The sequence below is a fragment of the Anoplopoma fimbria genome, chromosome 14 (genome assembly GCF_027596085.1).
Source record: "Anoplopoma fimbria isolate UVic2021 breed Golden Eagle Sablefish chromosome 14, Afim_UVic_2022, whole genome shotgun sequence".
Lineage (NCBI taxonomy): Eukaryota > Metazoa > Chordata > Actinopteri > Perciformes > Anoplopomatidae > Anoplopoma > Anoplopoma fimbria.
Genome location: NC_072462.1, coordinates 3,520,597 through 3,548,574, shown reverse-complemented (window position 1 = coordinate 3,548,574; position 27,978 = coordinate 3,520,597). Strand labels below are relative to the sequence as shown.

The 27,978-nt window shown below is 39.0% G+C and overlaps 1 protein-coding gene across 1 annotated transcript; it reads right to left on the bottom strand.

Moving 5' to 3' along the window:
• Positions 1-2: 2 nt before the first annotated feature.
• Positions 3-27,977, bottom strand: jmy (junction mediating and regulatory protein, p53 cofactor). Its single transcript, XM_054612875.1, has 10 exons — positions 26,949-27,977; positions 17,988-18,161; positions 9,215-9,365; positions 8,405-8,574; positions 7,402-7,567; positions 6,508-6,698; positions 6,332-6,409; positions 5,897-5,992; positions 5,296-5,806; positions 3-4,256 (listed from the first exon to the last, which is right to left on the bottom strand). The coding sequence occupies exons 1-10, from the start codon at positions 27,726-27,728 to the stop codon at positions 3,946-3,948; spliced, it is 2,628 nt and encodes an 875-aa protein (XP_054468850.1). The 5' UTR covers positions 27,729-27,977; the 3' UTR covers positions 3-3,945.
• Between the last annotated feature and the right edge of the window lies 1 nt (position 27,978).

The following is a 27,978-nucleotide window of genomic DNA, read 5'->3' as shown; positions in this document are numbered from 1 at the left end:
GTGCTTGATTTTATTTTGAAAGGAAAAAAATATATAATAAGGATATAGAAAGCAGACAGGAATGTCATGATAGGAACCAAAAAGAGCAACGGAAAAACTTTATAAAGTACATTTACATTTGTATGCTTTTAGAAATCATTTTAAAATATGAAGTTTCAATAAATACTTCAATACATTTAGGCATGCGGATATAATTTTACATTTCATTACAGTATTTAATTCATAAAAATGACTTTTTCTTCTTAATTATTGCACTTACGTTGTGATGGGTTCGTCCTAAAAACCAGTCACATGCATAAGGTCATGAAAAGGTTAAACTAATGTCATGTTCAGCGTTGGAGGAAATCTGCATGTTTAAAAAAAAGGATTTTTTACTTAAAAAGCACAATGGTTTCAAGCTCAAATAAAAAGAAAAAGGGAATGAGAGCAGTGTGATGGAGTTCACGTCACTGAGGAAATATTTGCTGCCAAGTGTTACTGTTATACATGATCTAAATATTTTTTAATATCATTAAAGTTCTCTGGTGGTGGATGAGAAGCAGAGTTTGAGCCACGATGTCGTCGTACTGCATGCAACATGTTCAATCACGATGATTTATAACACCTAGCAACAGTTTCTCTTTAAATGGCAGCTGTATCTCCTTAATGTTTACAGTGAACAGTTTGACATTATTTGTAAATACACTTTTTTGCTTTCTTGCCAAGAGTTTGATGAGAATATTGGCACCACTCTCACGTCTGTGCGTAAAATATGAAGTGAAATATTAGCTTAGCTTAGCAATATGACCGGAAACGGTTGGAAAAAGCTAGCCTGGCTCCCTACGAAAAGTAACAGCTACCAAAGACTCAAAACCTCACTAATTAACACGTCATATCAGCAGGTTAACAGTCGCGTCCAATCGGAGTCACCTGATGAATGTAAAACAAATATTCACTCTTTTAGCTAACCGCAATTAGTTAGTTATTATTTTTTCCCTTTTAACCTAAAAATACCGTTTTAAAACACTTTCAAAAAGTAAAAATTGAATATTTGTGTAATTTTATATTACGGTGTCTTCTTGACGTCATTGCACCGCACCGAACCGTTTGGTGCTCATGGCCGCCCCCTGTGGTCAGACAGCGAATCACACAAACTGCTCGTTAACGGTTGGTGAGAATTGCCATTGTTGTGGATGTTTTTCCCCCCTAACTGCCACAAAAGGCAACAATGAGCCGTTTTCACACTCAGAAACAACAAGCAACACTGGAAGGTGTGTTTTGTCTTCATAAAATAAAGCTAGGCTAGCAGTTTCCTCACGTTTCATCTCTTTAAGCTACGCTAAGCTAATCAACGGCTGGCTGTAGCTTCATATTTACCGCACAGACATGACAGTGGTATCTAATCTTCTCATCAAACTCTCGACCAGAAATGATGAATTAATTCCCCCTCAAAAGTCAAACTAATCCTTTTAAATGTAACCATGATACAGTGCATTACTTGTTTAAATACAGGAAGTGTGAGTTTCAGTTAAAGACAGGTTTGACACAGAATAAAGAGGCTGGTATAAAAATCAAAACACACACACACACACACACACACACACACACGCACAACAAACTCAAACAACAGCTCCAGTATGTAAATGAGCGTGGAAAACAAAATGTTGAAGGCAGTGGGAAGAGAGAAGACTCCTTCAGGTTAATAAAATGACAGTAAAAATAAATAAAAAAACATCACATATGATCTAAATGTTGTGAGGAGGCTGCGTTTGTTCACCAGCAGAGGGCGATGAGGCCTCAGACTTCAGCTGAACTTATCCCTGCAGACAGGCTTCAATATGCTGCATGGAAAAGTTTCTGCATCATTATATATCCTCCACATATGTGTTTAAAGTATATATATATTTATATTTTTAAACAGGGGAGTCAGTCATCTTCAACATTTCCTCAGCACCAATTAATCTGCTGGTTACTTTCTAAAGTAATCGATTAATCGTTGAGTCTATAAAAGTGAAAAATGGTCAAGGCGACGTTTTCAAATGGCTTGTTTTGTCCGAGGAAACATTTCCGAACCAAAAGTGACATAAAAACAGAGAAAAGCAGCAAATCATCAAATTTTAGAAAACTACAATCAGAGAATATTTTGAGTTTTTGATGAATTGTTTAAATCATTGCATATTCATTTTCTGCTGAATTGTTTCAGCTCTAAACTACAATATTTTAAGAGTAGAGCTTCATAAAAAAGATTGAGCTGTCCGACACACCGACAGATTTTTTGGTTGTATGTTTTTGGGTGTTGAATTGGAGGTCGTTATTATTCATTAGGGGAGAACCCTCTTTATATATTAAAATGTTACATCCATTTTTTTTCCATCTCAAAGTCATCACAGAAAATAAAGTTATATTCAAGTAATTGTAAATAATTAAGCTGGTGCTGAATATATATATATATATATATATATATATATTATATATTTTGTCAAAATACTGACCCGGTCAAAATGGCATCCTTGGAGGAGAGAAAGCAGAGGATGCACAAGTCAACAGATATAATTTGTTATGAATATTTATCTGAAAAGCTACAGCTCTTTGTGTGCTAATATATCCAGTGTTGGTATTTCTGAACCAGCTGAGCATCTTAAAGTCTGATCCTGAGTTTATTTGGATCACATCCAAACATAAACTCTCACTTGTTACTGCAGCTTTATAAGTTACAGCATGTTAAACTTTCAAAGTTCAAGTTTGTTTTTTTTAAAAGTCTGACAGTTGAAAGTCTCACGAATACAGTAAATATTAATGGGCGTTGCCATTCCGGTTATTAGAATCCTCCTCTTAGTTGTGGAATTAAATCCCATATGATGCTCTGGGGGATGTAAACAGGAAGTATGATGTCATGGAGTCAGTGAGCTACACTGTGGGAACCAATTTGAGCCCAATTTTGGCAAATTGGCACCATTAAAGTTACAAGGAGCCTTTTTTTTCTAGGATTTTTAAGCAGATTTATGGAAGTTAATTTAATATAGACTAAGAGATACTGATGTCGTCAAACTGAATCTGAAAATATTACATTATGTCTGTTTTATAGGTTTTAAAGCACCTAAATTTAATTCTTGAGCTGTTGCTGCTCCAATTGCTTTAACTTCCTGTTGTTTTCAGAACAGATGATGGACATTGAAATGGACTTTGATATCCCTCCTCTAAAAACTCACGTCATAACTGTTGTTTTTAAAGTGAAAATGCTAAAAACAAGCACGTTTTTTTTTGCTAAATGCAAAAATCAAAGCCAGTTTTCGAATTCTTCCCACTAAAAGATGATGAAAATAACCTAAATTAGCAAATGAATGTAGTAGTTTGACATTTTTTAGGAAATATACTCATTCGCCCTTTTGCTGAAAGTTTCTGTACGCTAAATATGAAGCTACATCCAGCAGATTTATCTCCCAAAATGTCAAACTATTGTCCTACTCCGCATACATGTTTAGGCATTTTATCCACTGAAGTATACAGTAAAAATTGTTGTCGCAAAGTTGAATGTAAAAGTGTACAGCACACGTTTTCAGTGAAGAGTCAGAATGCTTACTGTGTCGTAAGCGAGAGAAAGGTAATAAAACAAACAAAATACTCACTTCCTACAAACAAACCCATCACAGCAAGCTACAGTACGACTGACATGTAGGCCGACATAATGAGAGGTCAGAGGTTGTATCCTCGCCAACAATGCCACAGCAACGACATAAAAAAAAAGGTTAGTGGTCCATCTTTACCAACAACACACAGAAGTATGAATAAAAAAAACATCAAGATACTTCTGAGCGGTTTTCTGATGTATAAAAAAAGGAAAATCAAGGTGTTTTTTGTTCAAGTTGCACCAAGGTATCTCCAGGAGATTTAACCCCGGCTTGTCCACTTGGTTTCTCTTCGTTTTGGCTCCACGTATCCATAAAAAAAAACTTCAAACACGCTAAGCTAGTTTTCCCAGTCAGTGCACGGGAGGCCTTCATCCTCCGACTCAGACTCCGGCGAGGCCTCTTTGATTCTCCTCAGAGCCTCGTGGATGCTGCGGGTCAGAGCGTCGGCCGAGTGGGTGAAGCTCTTGGCGTGGCGCTGCTGCTCCGGCCGGGTCCGCACCTTCTTCAGCCGGACGCCCTGCCGGATCTGAGCCAGGATGTTCTCGCTGTCGTCGTCCGGGTCGGGGGCCAGGACTCGCAGCTCGGCCTTCCTCAGGTGGAAACAGCCGCGTTTGAGGGACGCCAGCACCTCGTCCATGGGGGAGCTCGCTGCAGAAAACACACAGAAGCTACAGTCAGAATCAGATACAAGGAAAATACTTCATAAGGAACTTTATAATACAATATAAAAAGCAATTTATACCTGTTTAACGATCATACTGGCCAAAGTATTAAAGTAACATGGAAAACCAGAGGGAACAATATATACATTTAGTACTTCCAAGCTACTTTTAACAATTCCTGATGTTATAATTAATAAAATGAACGCATCCCAAACCCCAGATAATCTGCCAGAAGCAGTAGGACAAAAGAATCCTTAATTCAGGTGTTTAAATTTTTGCTAAACTCATCACTTCCACATTATTAAAGGATGAGCTTCCTAGCTACTGTAGCCGCAGTGGTGATGGTGTTTTTTACAATTCACCGCCACAACAATCCGTCTTTTTAGGTGCTTTATAGTTATATATGTATAACGTCTCCAACAGACCTCAATCACATACAAAACCTTTTTATTATATATATATAAAATTACTGCCTTTATTTTAGACTTATGTCAAATAAATAAGAGATTTATTTTCAAGATATACAGATACCCAATTATTATTTTTTATTACTAGTCCATTTAGTCGACTGTCTCTCCTTCTCTACTGCTGCTTAAAGTTATCAAAGATAACAACATTTACATTTACCAAGTATGGAGGCAGATGTTTCCTATTATGGACAAAAACTGAAGAACGACCTGCCCAAAAATATCTGCCATGCTACTTCTATACATTTCTTTAAGAGACACCTTAAAAACACATTTTTAATCTTTTACTTTAGTGGTCCGTTTCCTTGCCCTTTAATAAGTCCTTTATAAAATCTTATCTTAACCACCTTTTAATTAATTTGTTTTCATGTTTTACATTTGATGTAAAGCACTTGGAGCTTGAACGTATGCATGAAAGATTTGTTTTTCCAGCAATAATGTATTTTCACTATGAAATGACCTCTCTATAGCAGTTTTCATTGTGAGTGGCTTTATATTAAACCATAACCTTTTCATTTATTATGATACACGTCCCATAAACTTGAGTTCCCTCCTCACCTCTCCTCCATTGCGTCGAGTCCAGCGAGGCCGTCTTCTTCAGCTTCTTCCTCGCTGTCTGCAGCTGACTGCTGTCAAAGAACCGAGGGGAAAACGGAGCCAGGGGTAGAGAGGAAGACTCGGACTCGCACTCATGATGCCGCAATGGGCTGGGGTTAATATCCCGGTCCTCACCCTGCTGGTCCTCTGAGGGAGGAGGTGGAGGAGGTGGTGGGGGAGGAGGTGGAGGAGGAGGAGGGGCACCCAGTGAAAGGACAGATTGGGAGAGGGGAGGCAGCGAGAGGAAAGGAGGCGCGGAGGCGAGGCTTTCGAGGTCGACCGTAGGTAAAGAGACGCTGTCGCAGCTGCAGCCGTCCGGTGGAGGCGGAGCAGAGAGTTCTGGGAGATCGGAGATGCAGTCGGTCTGAACGCTGGCTGAGTGAGTGTCAGGCTGCTGCCCGGCTCTCCTCCGACCGTGAGGCTGACTCTGACGCAGCCGGCTGGACTTCAGAGTCACCTGGCCGGGATAACGCTGAAAACAAGAAGGAGATCAGGGTCAGTCAGGAGTTGAAGTTTACTCTTCAGGAGGAGCTGAACGTCAGCGGATGTCTGAGCGTCTCACCTGCTTGAGGCTGCGAAGTCGGTCCAGAGTCCTCTGCCTGTCCTGACTCACTCTGGCGTTGCTCTTGGCTTCGTCGTCTTCCTCGGCTTCACCTCCCTTTAGAGGAAACAAACTCTTGTAATGGGGTTCGAGTCGAGCCATGACTCTCGATACTGTCAGTGGTAAACTAAATAAAACTAACATGGAATTGTTGTTTAAAACAAGTTGAAAAACAAAAGTCAAGACAGAATTTCTGTAGCCTGCCAATACTTTTAAACCATTTGTGAAGCAGTTATTTTCATTAAAAACTAAACCAATATATTTACAAGAGTGTTTTATTTGAAAGCTATTGGCCCAAACTTTTTCACTATTAATGGATATCCTCCTTTTATTACACCAGAATATCATTAAACTAACTATGTAAATGCTTTTAAACTGTACGTAGTCAAGGCTTACCTGATGCAGTGTCTGCAGGGAAACATGGCTACCATGTCGCTGTTGAATCTTTTGGTTGTGATTGACGATACAGATTTCCTGTTCAAGAAAAACAAAGGACACAAATGATTCTCTAAACCGACCTGTGCAGCTGTTAGAAAATACTTTACAGAGTCGTCTTCATCATCGGCGCTTACCTTCTTGTTTTTGAGGTAGACTTTCTTGGTGGTGATTCGTCCCCTGCGGGCCTCCAGCTGCCGTGTCCTCTGCTGTAGGATGGTGATCTCGTCTTCTCTGAGGGGGGACGGCGGGGTCGCGGGGTCGTCATCACCCTTCATGGCATCGGGGCTCTCAAAGGCGTCGTAGTAAACAACCTCATCCTGTCGCTCTGGTGCAACGTCAGAACAGATTCAACAACACACAGTTATAAACACTGCTTGGACAAGTTCTAAGTTTATAGAAAGGGAATAAAGCACTTTAAAAAACCAACTGACCTTTTAATGAAATTTAAAATGACTATATAAGTTACTATGCAAGTGTGAGATACTGATATACAAAGGGTCATTTTACACGCAACGTATTCCTTTAATGTATTTTTATGGTCCCTAATAAATTAACTTAAACAAGTCCGACTTGGCTCTATACCTTTACTTAATAAAACTTTATCTTCTTTTCAGAACGGCAAAGACAGAGAGAATTGGGAAAGAATGGCGTCTTAAGATGAATTACTCTTTAATTTAGTTTACAAGTTTGCAGAGCTCAACCACTAATAGATTTCTTCAGCTAATAAAAATGTGACATAACCACATATTGGCCAATATTTATTCCAAAACATAATATTTTTGGAGGCCATGCATTTGTGGTGATTTAGAAATCTTCTGAATGGCATGTTTTACGGTTGAAAAATGCATTAGTCAGTTCTGTCGTAAACATTTCTGTCAGCGCGTTTATACAATGATAAAAGTATTTATGTTATGACAACAAATCAGTCAGGCTCTACATATTTTCTGAGCACACTGATGCCATTACCACTAGAGTCCGTTACATGGAGCTTTAATAAAATTCCCTTAAGGAACCTAACAGATGCTCACCTGTCATTTGCCTGCGTAGACTCTGCAGCTGAGCGGTGAGCAGCAGCTCCTCGCAGCGCAGCACCTCCGCCTGGATGTCGTACAGCTGCAGCTGCAGCTCGTAGTACAGCTCCTCCAGCTGGTCCACACGCAGCATGGCGTCCTCTCCATCTTGCAGACTCTGCATCTAGAAGCACAGACGCACAGATGTTGCATTACTCCCCCACCACAGACCGGAGAAGGAGTCTGCCACAGACTTCAGTACTTCCTGCCTGCCCACTTGTTTTTAACACCACTCCAGCACACAACAGGTACTTTTCTTTATGTACTTACACATGTACAGCGAGTATTTGACCCAGACAATCATTCCCAATGAGTCATTTCCACCGTTGTTCATCAGGATGTTGTTCACTCCATTGCAGGATGTCAGAGTCATGAGGTCATGTTTCTAACACGTCCATTATCTCACTTTTTTTCCTTCTTTCTCAACTTGTCTTGTGTCCCTCACTCTTGTTATTGTCAAGTGCTTTGCTTGATTCCTGCCCTGAAGTACAAGTTTGAGGTACTTCTACTAAATATATCCATTTTAAAATAATGTATACTTCTACTCAACTACATTTTGGAAGCCAATATTCTATTTTTTACTCATTTATTTGTTTATTTATGAGTAAAAAAAGATTCAGACTAGTTATACAAAATATAAATCAACTTATCAATTATGATGTATTATTATAGATTAAACTACCCAGCAATATATTAAGTAGTTACAATTAGCTCCACTTTACCAGCTGCAACATTAAAGTGATGAACACATTAATGCATCAATAATTATAATCCAGTAAAAATATATATATGTATTCTGCATAATAGGGATTTTTGATACTTGAAGTATATTTCAATACCAATACTTTTACTTGTAACAGAATATTTTTACACTGTGGTACTGCTACTGTGTAAAATATCTGAGTACTTCTTCCATCACTGGTTATTGTAGTTTCTTGTGAGTAGCATCGGTGAGCTTTACCTCCTCCTTTAAGCCGTGCTTCTTCTGCTCCAGGCAGATTTCCTTGGCCCTCATCAGCTGCAGGGTTTCTTTGGAAACGGCGTACTGCAGCCGCTCCATGCGCTCAACCGCCGCCGCCCACGCCGACTTTCCAAACTTCTTCTGGTCAGCACGCATCCGCTCATGCAAAGCTGCAACACGTAAAATACTATCGTCAGAAATGGACCAGAGCTGAAATGAGTAGTCGGTTAAGCTATTCGTTGGTCAACAAAAATAAATGGCAACTATTTTGATCATTTAACAAGAAACGTTCTTGAATGAGAGGAATTTTCTTTGTAAGTGAATCTTTAATTTTTGGACAATACAAAATATTTGAAGATGCCACCTTTATATTTTTCTGCATTTTTAACTTTTTTCTAATGTCTTATAAACTGAATGATTAATTGACTTATCAAGAAAGTAAGTAACAGTTTAATAGAAGAAAATAACTGTTAATTGAAGCCCTTAAATGGAATATAAAACAGTGTTTAACGCTCATGTGCTTTAACTGGAGCCAAGTGAAGCCTGCTCAACGTCTAAACAGAAATCTGTTGACGTGTTTTCCGAGCAGTTCATAGCTGAGATGGTTTGAGGATTAAAATGCTTCTGGAGGAAGGAGGGACTTCTAGAAATCACTTTGGTATGTGAGAGGTTTGGAAATGAGAGACTGGGAGTGTTGATTTTAAATCATCCCTAAGTGGAGTGTTAACAGCATTTTGTCACGGAATAAACACACGACACAGAAGTTCAAAGGTCACGACAAAGACAAACGTCTCTTTATAACGCGTTTACCTTTCTGTGCCCGGGTCGTGGTCTCAAAGAACTTGACAGTCAGGTCTTGAATGGAGAGAACGGCGGCGTGAGCCTTCTTCTGCCACTCCTCATCCTCTTTCCTCAGGCCCTCCACCCGACGAGGACCCAGGCGCTCCGTCTCCAGTGAGATCTGATAAGAGGTGTGGGGGGGGGGGGGTCAAAGCAGGTCGTTAAAACAGATCAACATATCAATATTTGCACCAGAAAAGATAACAGAGTTCAGTCAGGACGGACACGTTGCCCCAACAACATTTCTACATATTGTTTGTTTACTGCAACAGGACAGAGGTTTGTATTAATAGATTTGTTCCTCTTAATATTCTATTCTTTGTCTTACATTTCTTTGGTAGATAATCAAGTTTTAAGAGGATGAAAAAGGAAGTAAAAGTTAGATTAAGTGAGTTAGCTGTTGACATTTTAGTATATATATTCGTTTACATTTTGACAAAAAGTCTAGAGATGCACTGATACAGGTATCGGCCTGATACTGACTCAAATAGCTTGATTGGGTATCTGCTACTATCGAGTTAATAAATTCAGTACATGTAAATTCTTACATTTGTTTTACAAAGTTAGGAAAGCCTGGTATTGTCTTACACGTTACAGAATGATCCCAGTCTCTTCCACACAGTGAGGCATACAGCTTGATAATCAAACACTGGCATTGGATCAATACTTGCTATACCCAAAGCCCAAATATCGCTATTCGGACCGAAAAAGTTGGATTGGTGCATCTGAATATTGGCATCAATAAAAGCACATCCAATTAGCCATTATTAGTTCCTGTTTGCACTGTAGCGACGACTATCTCTGGATTAGTTTGATAATGAAAAACACTTCAAATCTTGACGGTTCTCAGGAAAGTTCTTCAGTTATAAGGAGCGGCCTTTTTTTCTTGGAACATCACACTTGACCTTCAAATGTGTGTCAGAGTTATGAGTCCGTGGAGGAGTACTGTGATGACATACATTGCAGGAATCTGGGCTTTGATTGCCTCCATGAGCTGCAGCAGGTCAAACAACAACAACAACAACAAACTTCCTGTTTTCAGAACATCATATTGAAGCCATCCCTTTCACCCCGGTAAACCCTGGTTCAGTGCAGACCATTCACTCCAGTGTTCAGTTTAATACCAGCATGTTGCAGCAGATGGCGGTAGTATTGACGCCTGGCATGCTTGTGTTTGTTTATGTTGAGTGACACTGACCCAGCGTCCTACTGGGCTGCTGGAACAATAAATAAATAAAAGACAAATAAATTATCTGATAACAAAAACAGAAAACTCTGAACACACCCTGGTAGGAGTTCATGTTACGTAGCACAACATCACATGTCAACCTAGAGTTCACTCTTCACCAGCTCGTGTCAGGCCATGTGGAAAAAGAGTGAGAAACGGGGGAAAAGGCAGTGCCACGTGGAGACCTGAACCCCCCACCCTCCTCGTCCTCCAGGAGAAGACCACATGGAACAAAATGTACACAAGTGGATTAAGTCCCTGTGAGGGCCTCGTGCACTTAAACTCATATACTGATATCTGAATGTAAAACAGATATGTGTAGGTGCCCAAAAATAAACAGCGACAAACCTCAAAAGGCCTTGATTTATGTCAGCTAGCTTACTAACTGCTTTTCTGTGTCTGTGTGTGTGTGTGTGTGTGTGTGTGTGTGTGTGTGTGTGTGTGTGTGTGTGTGTGTGTGTGTGTGTGTGTGTGTGGCTTAAGAACAGGGAGTGTTTTGGGGTGAAACAGGGAGAGAAAGGGGGAGGAGAGGTTACGTCAGAGACCAGAAAGAAAGAAAAAAGGGTCTAAAAGTGGGGAATGAGTAGATTAAAAAAATAGAGAAAGAAAATATGAACTCAAAAGCTCAGTGAGTGATCTCATTGTTCAGGTATCCTTTAACAAAAGAGCATACAGTGCTAAAGCACCAACATGTGAGCACATCGGAGGCGCAACATTTACAACAGAGCAGCAAAAGGCCGAGACATTTGTCCTCAGCAGATCAGTCAGGCGTGGTGACATGTCACAACAACATCTAAAAACATCTGTTGTTTAACTTCTGTTCATGTTGTTGACTCTCAGCCCGTTAAAAAATGGTTACAAGTCAAGCTGAAAAGCATCTTTCTGTTTGTTCTGGTGATTTCCAATGAAGGTTTAAGTGCTTATTAAAACAAAACCTGATTAATAGAATAATTAAGGATTTATTTTACTGTATTTTGTTATTTTAAGCCTCTTACAAACCTGCACTCCTTAATCTTTAACATGTGTCTCATAGCCTGGTCACTTTTACATAAGAGTCTGAATTGACATTATCAGATCGATTGAAAGGCTGCAGCACAAGGGGATGCATGCAAGAGAGAATCATTTCTCTTGTGTGCAAAATCAATTTAATAAACTAGGAAACAATGTGAAAGAGACAAAGAGCACTGATGAGATCTCATAAGAGGACCATGCAGGTTTAAAACAGACCTCCACCGATTTGTCACACGTTTGACGAAAACGGAAAATAGAAGCAGCAGAAGCCGAGATATCAAACACCTTTTCTTTTTTTTTTTAACTCTGGGACCTTGTAAAAATCTGCCGCAAACAAAATAACCATAAACAACTTTAAGTACAATACGAGGCCAACAAAATGCAGAAAAAGAAAAAAGAAAAACATCATCTGTTGTGCAAAAGAGAAAGGTGAGCAGGTTCGACATTGGCATGTTGAGCTGATCTACAAAAACAGGCAAAGTGACAAAGTGAAAAATTTGAGTTTAAAATATCAAACAAACACCAAACTGAACTCAAAAGGTAAACTCCTTTTTACTTCTCAATGTCACCTACTGCGGTCACTCAGTTCAGCAGCACATGATTAACACACAATGACTGAGGACAGATAAGCTCACTACTTTCCACTTAAATGTTGATTTGGAGTCAAATAAACTCACAATTCTTTCATATTTTAGCCGCGTGGTATCTTTATGGAAAGTTGTGACCTCATGCTTTTTTTCTGTAAATACAAGTAAACAAACTACGTAGTTAAATACCAGTTTAACACCTGTTTAGTATAGTTGTTCAAGTTGTCTACCACAAATAAAACAGTCAGGAAACAACAGGCGAACATGCAACTGTGAGTGATTTCCTTCAACACCTCTGGCCGACAGCTTGTGGTGACAAAACACAGACGTGACAAACTCTCTGAAAATAGAAGTGAGGCCGGTTCCCGTTGTAAAGCTCTGGGATTACGGCATGGACACGGTCACAGAGGCGCCTTATCTGGTCTGGTTAGAATAGTGTGAGATACCAGGCCGTGGTTATCAGGCGGCTCTTGGATGGATACAACACTGGTGAGCTCCAGAAAAGATTAGATTTTTAAATATCGTCTCTTATTAAAAGTCCAAAAAGAAACAAAGGAGTATTGTCTGTGTATTTAAAGGATGAAATATCTCATTCATCCGTGCCAGAGAGCTCCACTGTCGTCCAAAAATGATTAAAAACACATCAAAGAGCCTCACTGTTGCACTGAGTGACATGTTCATTCATTAATATGAACACACTGGAGTTTATTCTGACTAAATCCCACATTCACCCCCCTGCTGCTAACAAGAGCACCAAGTGTGGATTAATCCGCCGCTGAAAGTAGTCCCCAACAAATGCATCATTTTCCTGTTTTCCAGGTTTTTGTGATTACTAAGCCTTTTCAAGAAATAAAACTATATACAAGTCTCGATCAGATACCAGTGTTTAATCAATAAACGTTATGCCTTACTGTGAGGACGTGACTGGGATCGTTCTGTTATGTGTAAGTCAAAATGTAATTAATGCAATAAATAAATACATAGATAGAAATGTACTGAATTGTTGTTTTGTTAGTTTAGTTTTAGATTTCAGTCTTCAGTGGAAAGTATTGATACATTTTGTCGTATCATGGGAATTGTTGACAAAGAGGGAAATACAGAAAGGCACCAGACTTATCCTTAAAGACACAAAACCTCTCAGGACAAGTGATAAGTTATCACCAGAGATTCATGGTAAACATCTGGATCTGTCTTTCCTCCACCTCTCAATCGTAAAGCCTTTGTATGTGTAATTATAAATGTCTGGATTGAGTCTGCTTTATCTCCTTTTAAAATACTCGTTAAAACTATTTATTTGATTAATTTAGAGCAAAAACAGTTAATCAATTAGTTGATGGCCCAAAAAATTGATCTGCAATTTGATGATTTATTGTTTTTCTTTGTTTTATCTAGTTGTTAACTGAATATTTTGGGGTTTTGGACTGTTTGTCGCACAGAAAAAAGACATTTGAAGACGTCATCTTGGGCTTTGGAAAGTTGTGACAGGTGTATTTCATTACAATACACATTCTTATAAGTCATGTTGTATTTAATTAGAAAAACATTTAGACACTATTTACAAAAATTCAGGCCATAGAGCTTCTTAATTACCTTATGTGATAAAATTTGACAGCTGGAGGTAAAGACAGCAGGCGCCATGACAATCGTTGCCACGTAACAATGCGGTTGCAACAGTAACTGGAGATCACTGTGGTACAAAAAGTATCTGAAGATACGTTACAGAGAAACCCCATATTTAATTCATGGCCGACCTCTGACCCCTCCAGGCAACGGGACACCGACACTGCACCACCCAAACACACAACAATGCACCATTCACCAAAGTCCTCCACACCCTTTGATGTGGATTCATTCAGGTGAGCTTCATTCACTGCTCCATCTGCTCTCACATTCTCTGATTCAGTAAAGCTTAAGATTAAGAGAAAAAGAAAGATAACATTTCACTGTAAATCTGCAACGATATGGGGATCGACAGAAAAATAACTACTATTAAAAACAGAATAAGTATTAAAAATAGTTGTATAAAGCTGTAATCTTTATACAACTATTTTTAATACTTATTCTGTTGTTAAGCAACAAGCTCAAGTTTCAGCTTCTCATTTGTGAGGATTTGCTGCTTTTTCCTTTTTTTAAGGTTATAATAATAGTCTTTTCAGCACTTCTCATCTCAAAACAAAGTTTCTAAGTTATCTAAATGTTTGAACGAAGATTAAAACATTTCAGGAAAGCAATAAAATTAATCATAACACAAAAATAGAATAATAAAACACCCAATGTTAACATGTGGGATAGTATGTGATAATAAACTGAGTATCTTTGGATTTTGGAGGTACAAATCAAGATTGCGATGGACATTTTTCACTGTTTTCTGATCTTTTATAGATCAAACAATTGATTGAGAAAAAAACAGATGACTTAATAACTCAAATAATTGTTAGTTAGCGCCCTAATTCACTTTAAACTCAGCCTGTGTAGCCTATGAATACAACAACTAAGAAACATCGTAGTTAAATAAAACTACATTTACCCCTCCTAACCTCTTCTACAACATTTCCTCAAAGGTTTGACGCCTCAACTTTTAGCTCGACGCCCTTTGTCGACTTTCAAACTTCCTCACACGTTCCCATTTGTGTTCACACGTGCAGATGAAGTCAGGAAGGCCTGTAACTCTATCAATCGACTTCTACAAAGGTCGTCCTCCTATCAACTGCGTATGCAAACTGCATGTAAATTACAGTAAACAAAAGCAGAACGGCCCTGACTCATCAGTTTGGGAGAATACAAACCGCCTCTGCCAGCATCGAGGACTCATTTGCATGCAGCTTTGTTTTCAGCCGTTGGATCGCCCTGAGGGGAGCAGGTGGTGGAGCTGGGAAACGTTTCCAAAGAGTTCAGTTTCTCAGAAACAAGCCGGGCCTGAGGGGGGTTTGACACTTCAGGGTCTTCAGGTTAAAGTGAAGTGAATGTTTGGTTTCCAACAGTTTAGCAATGCAGCGTTAAACAAGTTGAGAAACTCACAAGACACCTGACTTTCAGCCTCTAGTATGAGACAAGCGCAAAATATTCCGCACACTACAGCTCCCATAATGCAACTCCTAAGTATCTTTTATCAGATCCTCTCTGCCTCCTAAATGCCCACTTCTTTAAAAACTCAACGCCTCCGGTTTGTTATGAAAGCAAGGTTGTTAATGACAAGAAAGCACCAGCTATTTTTTTGTCTGTTTCTAAATACTTTATGACTTGCACAGTCTGTCTGTGCCCTTTAATTCTAAACCCAATTATTCCTAACGGTAAATGTTTAAAAAACAGGTCACAAATACAAAGTTTAATTCTTAAAAAAAAGGATAAATATTTCCATAAAACAGCTACACTGAAAAAGGTTAAAATAGTGCATTTTTCAGCAGCGGTGAATGTGGGACCGAATTAAAATACACTACAGTGTGTGTTGATGTTAATGAAAGAACATGTCACCAAGTGCAACAGTGAGGCTCATTCATGTGTTTTTTAATAACTTGTTGATGACAATGAAGCTCTATGGCACAGAGGAAGAAGTTATTTAATGCTTTACCAACAAGTTAGTGCATATAAAGATACATTCATTGATGTTTTGGGAGTTTTCATGCCGGGTGTACAACAACCAGACGGATCCTTGAAGAAGAAATGCTCCATAAATTGTGAGTATTTAGTGAAATGTCTAAATCTAGAGCAGCACCCGCCCAAGAACCCAAATACTGCAACACACCCACACAGTCACTTGGGTCTGATGGTGATTACACGATGCAGGATGAGCGTGCTGTGATAGGAATGTAGCTTAGAGACGGGAACGTTCTCACAACAAAACAGAAGAGGAGACGACTGAAGAGAGTCTGTACAGAGAACAGCAGTCAGTACTTTTAAAACACAACATCACTGTCAGACGTTCTGCTCGTTTCTTCACACTGTGCGATAAGCTTGTTATCTTTCTCTTTCTACCTCTGACTTTCTCCTCTGTTGTGTTTTTTTAAAGCAAATGGATTGGACTCCACCTTGAACGGACACACCTGGACACAGCGGGGTTATTTGGAGTACAAAGGCTGCGTCTGAAATCAATCACTATTCACTTTATAGTGTGCTACATTTACTGCCTGTCGTTTAATTTGAATGTCAAACTTCTGTTCTATATAAAAAAGGGCCTCAAATATTCCCACAGTGGATCAAAAAATAAAAGTGTCATGTACGTTTCTTTCTGCTAACAGTCCCATAAAGCAAAGCATTTTATAGAATGTCATCACCGGCTAGTGATGACGCAGAATGATGAAGATTCACGTCTGAAATCCGTATTTACTGCTCACTATAGAGCTCAAACTGTGAGGGAGAGACTTGAGGTAAAGATACGGAGTGAGGTGAAAAGGACAGGTGCAGGTTGAAAACAACAGGAAGTGGTTTTGTCCTCACTGAGTCAAGTCTGAACACACAGACGTGATGCACATCATTTTCAATTCTTCAACTTTATAGGGATATCATTATTTCCGATATGCTATGCGAATAAAACGTCCATAAATCAGTTTGGAGATTATAGAAAAAAGAGACGTTCGTTTTAATTTCAGAACTGAAGCTCACGGAGGTAATAAAAGCACAGATTCCTGCTATTTGAGTCAGCACAGCACTCCTCCACGGAGTCATAACTCAGGCAAATCTGAGCACACAGACACGACACACATTTGGGTGACTTTCATTTGGATGTGCATTGCAAATTAACGTCCATAAATTTGCTCAGGAGTCATAAGAAAGGAAAGAAAACACCCTTTAGAACTGCAGAACTGTCTGAGAAACATCACGATTTTTATGTTTTCTTCAGTATCAAAGTAAAACCAGTAATAGTCGTCTGTGCATTTGTGGGTACATCGCAAACAAGAACAGCCAACAGCTAATTTGGCTTTTAATGGTGACAATTTGCCAAAATTAAACATTATACTTCACCATCTTGTTCAAAGAGTAGAATACTGTGTCTTTCATAGTGGAAGCAAATCTTTTCTCAGGTTGAAAATCATATATTGTGATATTTTCCTCTTTAGGAACACCAACAATAACAGAAAGAATACGTTAAACCCCCACAACTAATGCTAGCAGCAGTAAACCAGACATCATGATGTTTTCTTGCTGTATTGCTGTTTAATGCAAATTCTGCTGTTGTGTTATCAAATGCATTTGTGCATAAATTATTTAAATGTATGTAACTTATCCCTGCAGGGCTGAACAAGTGAATCTATTGTGAGTGTGTGAGTGTTGACCCGACCAGGCATGTGTTCAGACTGTACCCAGCTCTACTAGACAGACGAGCTTAACCTGAGGATTTACTTCTCCTGTTCAAACCTCTAATGAAGAAAAACAACAAAGATGGAGTGCAGAAAGAGTGTGGAAAACACAAGAGTGTGCTGAGGCTGCAGAATTACTTAGTGGTTTAGTGGATGCTGTAATAATACTTATGCTGGTTGTTAAGCCGCTCTGGGTGGAGGGTGGGGGGGGTGCGGGGAAAGCCTCTCTGGCTGATCCTCTGCTCTCCACGCAGCCCTCAGATGCAAAGCTACAAACCGGCCACTACACCATCACCATCATCAGCATCATCATCACATGTATCCTCTGCAATTTATGTCATTGCAGTGGGCTTAGGAGGATCAATGGAGGACATTAACATATAGTGGTTTAGGGCTTGTTTCCCAGCACTAACCATTGCTTTGAAAACCACAAGAATAGCATTGTAGCTGGTGGAGTATGACGTAGTAGAGAGGCAGTCAAAGTGTACTCCAGGACAGATCAGATAGCCGTCTACAGCTTAAATCAAGCCCCACAAAACAGATGGTATTTGTATCCGTGTGTGTGTGTGTGTGTGTGTGTGTGTGTGTGTGTGTGTGTGTGTGTGTTTCTGTGTGTGCACTACCTTAATCTGCTGTCTGCGCAGCATGGCCAGTTCCCTCATGTCCCTGAAAGGCTGGAGCAGGTAGTGGTAGAGCTCAGTGGTTGCCTCCAGCAGCTCTCCGTACGCCTCGTCCTCCTCGGGGTACACCTGCAGCAGCTCCACCATGCTGTCCATGGCTTTGTGTTTGTCCAACACCTGGGACAAATAAAAAACATGTAGAGATGAGAAGATGTAGCAGGGAAATAGGAGCAGAATTACAGCCCGTATTCCACTTATTTACTGTTTTCTTTTTGAAGAACAAATCCCATAAAAAGACCAAACCAATGATGTGTCAGTCGGTCTTGTAATACTTTCTGACTTCTTCTTATTCTTTTAAAAGGCTAAATAATCTCCTTAAACAGCTGCGTAGTTTAGACTGTTATTTGAATATCAATTAATTCTTAAAGTATTTCTGCCAAATGTACACTGCCTCCAGGTTCTAAAAAGTGGCTATGTGCTGGTTTTCTGAGTCTTCTATGGTAGTAAACTGAATATTTTAAGGTCTGGGACTGTCAGTGGGACAAAACAAGACATTTGAAACATCAATTTGGTCTCTGGGATATTATAACAAGTGTTTTTAATCACACTTTAGAGCCTAAACAATTAATAGAGAAAGTAATCTTTAATAGATAATGTATGAAATTGTCAGTTGCAGCCCTGGTTTTTAATCAAACAAACAGCAGGATGTTCCTTTAAACACATCATACTGAGAGGAAATCTGTTAACAAAATTGACACACTTGATAAAATACCAGAAAACAGAACACAAGAGCCCATTTAATAGGGTTAGTTATAAATAAGACCTTATGCTGTGATGCCAGCTTTGATAATGTCAATAGAGAACTGGATTGTATTGTGCAGTGAATCTAATTCAGGATAACAATGAGTCCTAAACAAAAGCCTTTTCAAAAGCTCAAGTAAAAAAGAATCCAAACCTTATCTATAAAAGTGAGAGATCAGAGTGTGTGAGAGTCCTCGTATGCATGTGTGGTCAGTAATGATACCATTAAATATATTGTTTGAGTGTAGCCCAATGAGCATAAATTGGCCCCAACTGTTGCTGATTCGTACCATGTGTCCCTCTAAAAACAGACTGCTCATTGTTTGTGAGACCAACGCTATCAAAACCGCTATTGTACACACAGACACAATTCATCTCGCATCTCTCAGAAAAACCAGTAGCTCCAATTCACACGGACACAATACATCTCCTTCACTTGTGCCTCAGATAAATATTGAAATGTGCCACCACCCAATATTCGTGGATAAAGTGCTCTTCTCTCTGCGAGGAGTGATAGATATGAATAGAGAGTCTTATATTTACTCCAGGCTGCTTTTTCAAAAAAAAGGCCTCCACGTTGGGGCTAGACAGTGCACACGATTCAGCTCCGAAACACTGCTCCCACTGTTTACCTTGGGCCTGTGTTTCCGTGGTAACCACCGGCCGACCGCGAACACCGACTCCCTGCCCCTGCAGTCGCTGCTCGCCAGAAAAACCCCTGTGCTAAATGAGCCGACTCCTGGCCGAGCACCGGCCACGCAGAACTACAAAGTTTTATCATTTATACTGGTGAAAGTTCTGGAATAAAGAAATGTATCCGACACTGGATTTTCTTTTACTACAGCGCTGTTTCTTTATACTGCAACATTTCCTGCTGTACCGTTATTTACATAGTCAAATGTTTTTGTTAATGATTAAAGGAAAGAAGCCAGAGGGCCTGTGATTGCTTGATGAGTCTGAATTTTAAAAAGGGCAGCAGCATGGTTTCTCGTCTTGATTAGAGCTGAAACAATTATTTGACTGATTGATGAAGAAAGTAATCTGCAGCTGTTTTGTATTATTTTTGAGTCATTATTCAAGCAAAAAAGCCAAAAGCTGTGCTCTTCCAAGCTTCCCAATTGTGAGGGTTTTCTTTAGATTTTCTTTGTTTAAAGTGTATATATTTGGGTTTTGAACGGTTTCAAGAAGTCAATTTGGGCTTCAGGGGAAATTGTGATGGGCAATATTTATTACTTGATAGAGCTTCGCCAAACAAATAGGAGTTGAATCTCTTACAATTGTCTTTATCGGCTCCCTTACAGTCAATATGGTGGCAGAGAAAACAAAAAAGAGATTTATTCATCTTGTTCATGCCTAACTTTAATGGATTACAACATATAAATTGGAATGAGTGCAAACTTTTCTATGAATCTCAGTTTGTTTTTTTGAGTCCAAGAAAAAAGCCAAAATGTGGCCTCCAACAGACCTCTACCAACCGGATAAGAGGAGTGAGGAGTCAGGAGTCAACGATGGTAGAAAACAACAACAAAAATGTTAAAAAAATAAAAACTATGAATCACCACAACCACAAGAGCTCCTTCAGCATGCAGTCATAGATGAGCACAACAAATATTAGGCTGATGAGTCCAGAAGTGAGTGAGATTACCGGCAGACAGATACACGCACTCACACACGACTGAACGCATGATCTCCCCACAAGCTTACGCCTAGCGTATATGATAATCAGCAGATTAATAGATGTTGAAATAATGGTTAGCTGCAGCCCTGGTTTTAACATGTGGTTGAATTTGACTCATGTGATGTTGAGTGTTTGCAGGGTCAGTGGAGTCAAAACAAAGAGAAGTTGTATTGTTTTACAAAGTTCTGTCATCAAAATGAATGTTTCCAAGCAAACTATTACACAAAGTTGACAAAATTTGATATTGAATGTTGTCAATATATTACTAGAGACTAACTGCACAACATGGGAGAAAATGACTACTGTTTTTAATTAGTTAAATTCAGAAATATCAAGTTTAAATATTTATTTGAAAGACGTCATTAAAAAATACATGATCGTGCATTGAGAGCACTCCAAAGTACAATAAGTACATAATAACAGGAGTGATAGGAGCTACAGTATAGACGATTAAGCCCTATAATCAGGACCAATTCTCCCAGTTTGTCTGCACTAAATCTTCTCCGTCTAGCTGGAGCACTTTTCTATCTGCCTTTTAATTGAAGCATCTCACAGGAGGATCACGGCTCGGCTGTAATCAGAGCAGACACTTACAGTTTAATAGCTCTTTGATTGAACTGAATGGCATTTAGGAGACAGAAATGGAAAAGGGGAATAACAGTTATCTTAAGAAACTCAATAGCTAGGTTCTTCAGAGAGCTGCCAGCACCTGTGAATCAAACTGAAATCAGATCTACAGCTAGAAATCACTTGAACAAAGTGAATTTAATCTGCAGTCTCTAAAGGTAACATGCACCTTGCACACAATATTACAGTTTACAGCCCAAAGATAGCTCAATGTGTGTTAGTGGGTGACAAAAAATAAAGACTTCCTACAAACCCCGACGTGAATCATTCAATGTAAACAAACTGAGCTCAAATGTTGTCCCACAAAGCCACAGTACGGCAGGACCATCCCACAGCAGCATCAGTGGTTGATGTGCACACTCACCGTGACTAAACCCAAACTGTGTGCACATTAAACACACAAAACAAACAGATTTAAATCAACTCCATGTTATCTCTTTGTTTGACAGTAAAATAGAAAAAAGAGCGAGAACTTAAATCTGAGATATATAACAAAAATGTTTTTAACTATAAATCTGTGGTGGTTTTCTTTGACGTTTTTTTAACAGTTAACTGAATATCTTTGTTATGTTGCACATAACAAAAAAATCTAAATATGTTAACTTAAGAAAGGTTTAGGAAACTAATCAGCAGATTAAATGCTAATGAAAATATTTGCTGCAGGCATAATGTGCATTAGCAGCTTTTACATGCCAGGGGCCTCATTACCAAATTCCTCATTAGTGTGTTCTGTCCCATCTAAAAACTATAACTGTAAATTTGATCCTTCCCATCATGCTTTTATCTTGAATTAAAAAGTACCAGTAGGCTTCTCGAGAAGGGCCAGCCATAATAATAACATTAGGGCCCTCTCTTTTCCTTTATTCTAAAGGAGTATGAGGCTAATCAATTCAGTGGAGGTGATTAAAACCCACATTCTTTATTAATTGATGAATAAAGTAACTCGACAGTCGATAATTAAACATATTAATAATTGGCTCGGGCAATTTAAAGTGGCAATATATGGTTTGAGAAGCCTTTCAATCATTATATTTCGTAGTTCATGTTGTTCCCCCATCTTCACTGCCATTCCCATACAGACCTAAGAACAGTACTTCTCATTTTAGCCATTTTTTTTAAATTTAGGACAGAGTCTATGCCGTACTAATTTAGGATTCCTCACTTGGGTAATCCCCAAATTAGAACTGTTCTGTAAAAGCTAAATTCATATCCTAAGATTAGATAGTTTGTAGAGTACTTAAAAAAATCCTTAATGTCATCCTAAACTGAGATAAGATAGGATTTCAGACTTTTCTGTAACAAGGCCCCAGGTTTAACTTTACAGTCACACCATCATGTTTGATACCAAACACCTCAGAGCAAAGCATCAAGCCAGCTTTGATCACTCTGCGTTACTTTATCCACCTGCTCCTCATTACAAATGTAGTTTTCAACATTTTACATTATCATTACACAAGAACAACTACAAAGCACAGCCATTCAAATGTAAACTATGAGCTTGCAACGTGTCTGGTTAACTGTAGTCGAGTCCCTGGTTAATGATTGACGGATAAATGCCCAACATCTGTGGAAGGTTCTCAACCACCAGTCCGTCCTTGTGCATATTTGGTCCATTTGTCATCACAAACAAGGCGGACATTGTTGCTGCAATTTGTGATAAAAACGCACAACATTGATTCTCCGTCTGCTCCATACACACCAAACCACCAAAGTCCCAAAAATACACCATCACTGCAACAAGGCCGAGCTGCAAAACTACAATCTGCACTACTCACAGAGGCAGTGAGCATCTTCTAGTAATGCTCTCCTTCTACTTTTCTCTAATCACATAATATTTTAATCCCAATCCGCATGGTGTTGTGGATGAGGGATACAGTACATTAGCGTGTAATGGGATGATCAATCGTTTAAAATGTTGGATAATTTGTGAAATCCGTCTGTTTTAATGCCCTACAGGCAAACATAATGTACATAGACAGCTTGTTTTTTTTCCATTAATAGTCAAGAAACCTAAAATACATTCAGTTAACTCTCATATATGACAAAGAAAAGCATCAAATCAGATTTGAGGGGCTATAACCAGAAAATCCTGCTTGCAAAATGACTTTAATTATGAATTAATTGTCAAAATAATTGCTAGTTATCTGTACATTAGATTGAAGAATCAGCTACTCGGTACAGCACATTATAAAGTCATATTACTGTAGGTCAAAAAGAAGGTTAAACTCTAATTTTACCTAAACAGACTCGTCTCTTTTTTCTTCCTATTACAACATGTCAATAAATCCAGACTTCAGCCTTTTTTTCAGTGCAGGTCAGCACTCTGTTAATTACGTCACCTACAGTAAAAGGTTTATTAAGGATGGATTTAGAGGCAGGAAAATGGAAACACGTGTAATCCAATAAAACTCTCCTGGACTAAACACGACTGTTGTTGACATCATCAGAGAGACTAATCGACTAATCCTTTAGTCAGAAAATAGTGATAATTGTCATTATCATTTCCCAGAGCCCATGTCGACGTCTTAAAGCTGCTTGTTTTGTCCGACCAACAGTCCAAATACCAAAAGAAGATGATATAAAACTGAAAAAAGCAGCAAATCTTTATATTTGAGAATCTGGAACTAGTGATGAATGTTGCTCCAACAAGTAATATATAATGAAAATGTTTGCAAATTCATTCCCAGTCTGTCTATGACTTGTTAAATCGATTATTGATTTCAGATTAATTACAGTCCATCATTTAAGGGCCTACCTTATCATCCCTTTTTTGACATTTTTAACAACAACACCACCACTGGCATCTATTATATGAACAACTTCTTTATCATACATAGTAAACTTTGGATTTTGGGCCGTTGGTCAGCGAAACCAGACATTTACCTTGTGCTGCGTCAAGACAATTATTACTATTTTCTGACATCTTATGAATAAAATAAGTAGCTGCAGCCCTACTAGATTTTGTAAACTAAATCAGACCACATCTATCTGTGTCGTTTTAATAAAATCAGCTGCAACAAAATGAGTCATCGGCTGATTCTGAACTCTGTCACACATAAACAAGAGAGAAATTAAGAGCTATTAAAGAAAATGTCTTCCTGGTTGAACTAAGCCCTTACTCAGCTTCACTCAGTTGAACACAATAACAGAGGAGGTGAAAGACTCTCCCTGAGGCGTTGTCTTCTAAAAATAGTAACTGTGATCATGACTTCACAGCCGTTTCTGCAGTAATCTGGATCGATTTGTCCTTTTTACTCCACTACATGTGTCTGACGGCTTTAATCCAGATGTGTTGATGTTGAATGTTTGTGATAAACTGAAGGATGAAGTGTTTCCTTCATGTGTTGAGAAAATCCTCCTACTTCTTCAGATAAATAAACTCTGGATCAGCTGGAAAATGCATCGTCACAAAGTTTGTTCTTTTTAGAGATACGAGGTTCTCACAGGACAGAGACAAACATGATGATCTTATAGAATATGATGCGTTGATGTAGATAGAACTAGCCAACAGGATATAAAGGAGTTACAATGCAACATACACATTAATGCAGCAGGAATATTAATCCAGAAACATCATATAATAGTAAAACACTGACAGGGAACATGTTACTGCACTATACTTGTAAGTAAAGTTTTGAATGCAGGTCTTTTACGTGTAGTGGAGTATTTTCACTGTGTAATATTAGTATTTTTACTTGAGTAAAGGATCTGAATACTTCTTGTAAAACTTAATATATGACTTTTAAAACATACATTAGCGTCCTACATGTTTTACAGCTGAACAAACACTGAAACAATCTCAACAGCTGACACGTCATTGCTGTAACTCCACCTCTTAGTTCTCTTATTTTCGGGGTTTTTTTATTCAACGAGACTCCCTTTAAACTGTTCAGCCAACTAGAGTGTGATTATGGAGGACGAAAAATGACATAAATATAAATAAATAAATAAATGCAGAAATAATTGTATAAATACTTAAATAAATGTATAAATACAGAAATTAATAAATAAATGCTGAAATAAATACAGAAATATTTAAATGCATCAATAAATAATATAATATATAAATAAATAAATGTTGAAATTAATTAATAAAAGTTGATCCCTAAATGGGACATAAATAAATAAATCTATTACTACATTTTCGTTCACCTTCATTTATTCATTTAAGCATTTATTTATTACTGTATTTATTTCAACATTTAATTATTATTTTATTTATTTCTGTATTCAAACATTTATTTATTTATTCCTGTATTTATTTATACAATTATTTATGCATTTATTTATTTATATTTATGTCATTTTTCGTCCTCCATATGTGATGTCTGGCTGAATGTGCAGAAACAGATGGTAGATCACAAAGGAAAAGGAGGAGAATGAGCAAACTAAAAAGCTACATTTAAGCATGTTCTTTGGGAAGTTATGAGCAGACTAAAAAGGCACATTTAAGCATGTTCTTTAGGAAGGTTATGAGCAGACTAAAAGCTAATTTTATGCATGTTCTTTGGGAAGTTATGAGCAGAATAAAAAGGCACATTTATGCATGTTCTATCGGAAGGTTGTGCAAAAAGTGCCTTTTTGCAGAAGTGCCTTCCAGTGTAAAAATGTGCTTTTATAAATTTTATAAAAGACTCATATCACACGTGCATCTGATTTCAAATACATGAAATCATAAGTGTATTCACCTCCTGCATCCGTCGTTTGGCCCTCACCAGAGCATCCTCAAAGCAGACTAAAAAGGCACATTTATGCATGTTCTTTACTAAAAAGTCACATTTATGTACGTTCTTTACTAAAAAGGCACATTTATGCATGTTCCTTGGGAAGTTGTGAGCAGACTAAAAAAGGCACATTTATGCATGTTCTTTACTATAAATGCACATGTATGCATGTTCTTTAGGAAGGTTATGAGAAGACTAAATGCACATTTATGCATGGTCTTTACTAAAAAGGCACATTTATGCATGTTCTTTGGGAAGGTTGTGCAAAAAAAAAAAAAAAAAAGTGTAAAAACGTAACAAAACATTCACATCACACCTGCTTCCAAACACATGAACTCATGCATTCACCTCCTGCATCCATCGCTTGGCCCTCCCCAGAGCATCCTCAAAGCAGACTAAAAAGGCACATTTATGCATGTTCTTTAGGAAGGTTATGAGAAGACTAAATGCACATTTATGCATGTTCTTTACTAAAAAGGCACATTTATGCATGTTCTTTAGGAAGGTTATGAGAAGACTAAAGGCACATTTATGCATGTTCTTTACTAAAAAGGCACATTTATGCATGTTCTTTAGGAAGGTTATGAGCAGACTAAAAAGCTACTTTTATGCATGTTCTTTAGGAAGGTTATGAGAAGACTAAACGCACATTTATGCATGTTCTTTACTAAAAAGTAACTTTTATGCATGTTCTTTGGGAAGGTTATGAGCAGACTAAAGGCACATTTATGCATGTTCTTTACTATAAAGGCACATTTACGTACTTAAAGGAAGGTTATGTGTTCTTTACTAAAAAGCACATTTATGCATGTTCTTTACTAAAAGCACTCACAATTATGTATGTTCTTTACTATAAAGGCACATTTATGCATGTTCTTTACTAAAAAGCTACATTTATGCATGTTCTTTACTATAAAGCTACTTGTATGCATGTTCTTTACTATAAAGCTACATGTATGCATGTTCTTTACTATAAAGTCACATGTATGCATGTTCTTTACTATAAAGCTACTTGTATGCATGTTCTTCACTATAAAGCTACATGTATGCATGTTCTTCACTATAAAGCTACATGTATGCATGTTCTTGTTGTGCAGAGTGTAAACACGTGCTTTCCTAAACATCATGCATCACCTCCTGCATCCGTCGCTTGGCCCTCCCCAGCGCCTCCTCAAAGCCCTTCTGCCTCAGCTCCCCCAGACTCTCGTAGTACTCCTCCGCGTCCTCGCTGCCTGAGAACAGCACCTGTGAGAGGATCCTCCACCCGCAGGTGTCCAGAGCGTGGCCCAGGTACACCTGCAGCTGGTAGCAGAGAGGGTCAGTCTCCCGCTGCTCCACCCCCACCCCGAACAGCACCGCCCACACGCCGGCCTGCTCCTCCGGGAAGCAGGGCAGACACGGCCCCAGCTCGGAGCTGACGGCGCAGAGCTGCAGGTGAGCTGCGCGGAGCTCCTGAAAGGAGAACAGGCCGGCCCAGCTGTAGTCCTCCGCGTCCGCATCACCCACGTGGTCCGACACCTCTGTGACGACATCCCAGGTCGCCAAAGTGGGGCTGGGACACTCATTTGTGTTTGTGTGGTTAATTAGTGTGTTTTTATCCGCGGTGGCAGCGTTTTTGGCGGGTTTAAGTGTGAAAAAATCGCGGACTACTTCTTTCGTGTGTCCTTCCGCTGCCACGGAGGCAGCAGAGCGCGGCGGAGGGATCTCAGAACGCGGAGGGATCTCGCCTCCGCCGTCCAGGAGGAAAGTAGTCCGCCGCTGGACGGTTCTGTTGTGGCAGGTTATGGCGAACTTCTCCTCGATGACGTTCCAGGCCACAATAAACACGAATTTATGCCGTTCTTTCTCATCAAACACTCTCGGGCGGACGGACACCCACTCCGACTCCACGTTATCCTCCATTGTGAATGACATATCACAACCTTTAAACCCAAAATTAACGCAAAAAAAAAGCTAACGGCTAATGCTAGCTGTTAAAACAACGGATGCTCCCAACGGTCGGATTCGAAATCCAGACATCAAGCGGCCGCGCGCGCTCTGACGCGGCGGCGGCGGGTCGTTGTCATAGCGACACCTGCTCGGTTGACCTCTTTGTCCGCGAACAAGACAGTGCTCTCTGTGCTCTCTCTCTCTCTCTCTCTCTCTCTGTGCTCTCTCTCTCTCT

Coding starts and splice junctions, on each gene's coding strand:
- jmy (XM_054612875.1), bottom strand. CDS start 27,728: ATGTCATTCACAATGGAGGATAACGTGGAGTCGGAGTGGGTGTCCGTC. Junction 18,162..26,948: donor CCAAGCGACGGATGCAGGAG/GTGATGCATGAT, acceptor TATTTGTCCCAG/GTGTTGGACAAACACAAAGC. Junction 6,699..7,401: donor TCTACGCAGGCAAATGACAG/GTGAGCATCTGT, acceptor ACGTTGCACCAG/AGCGACAGGATGAGGTTGTT.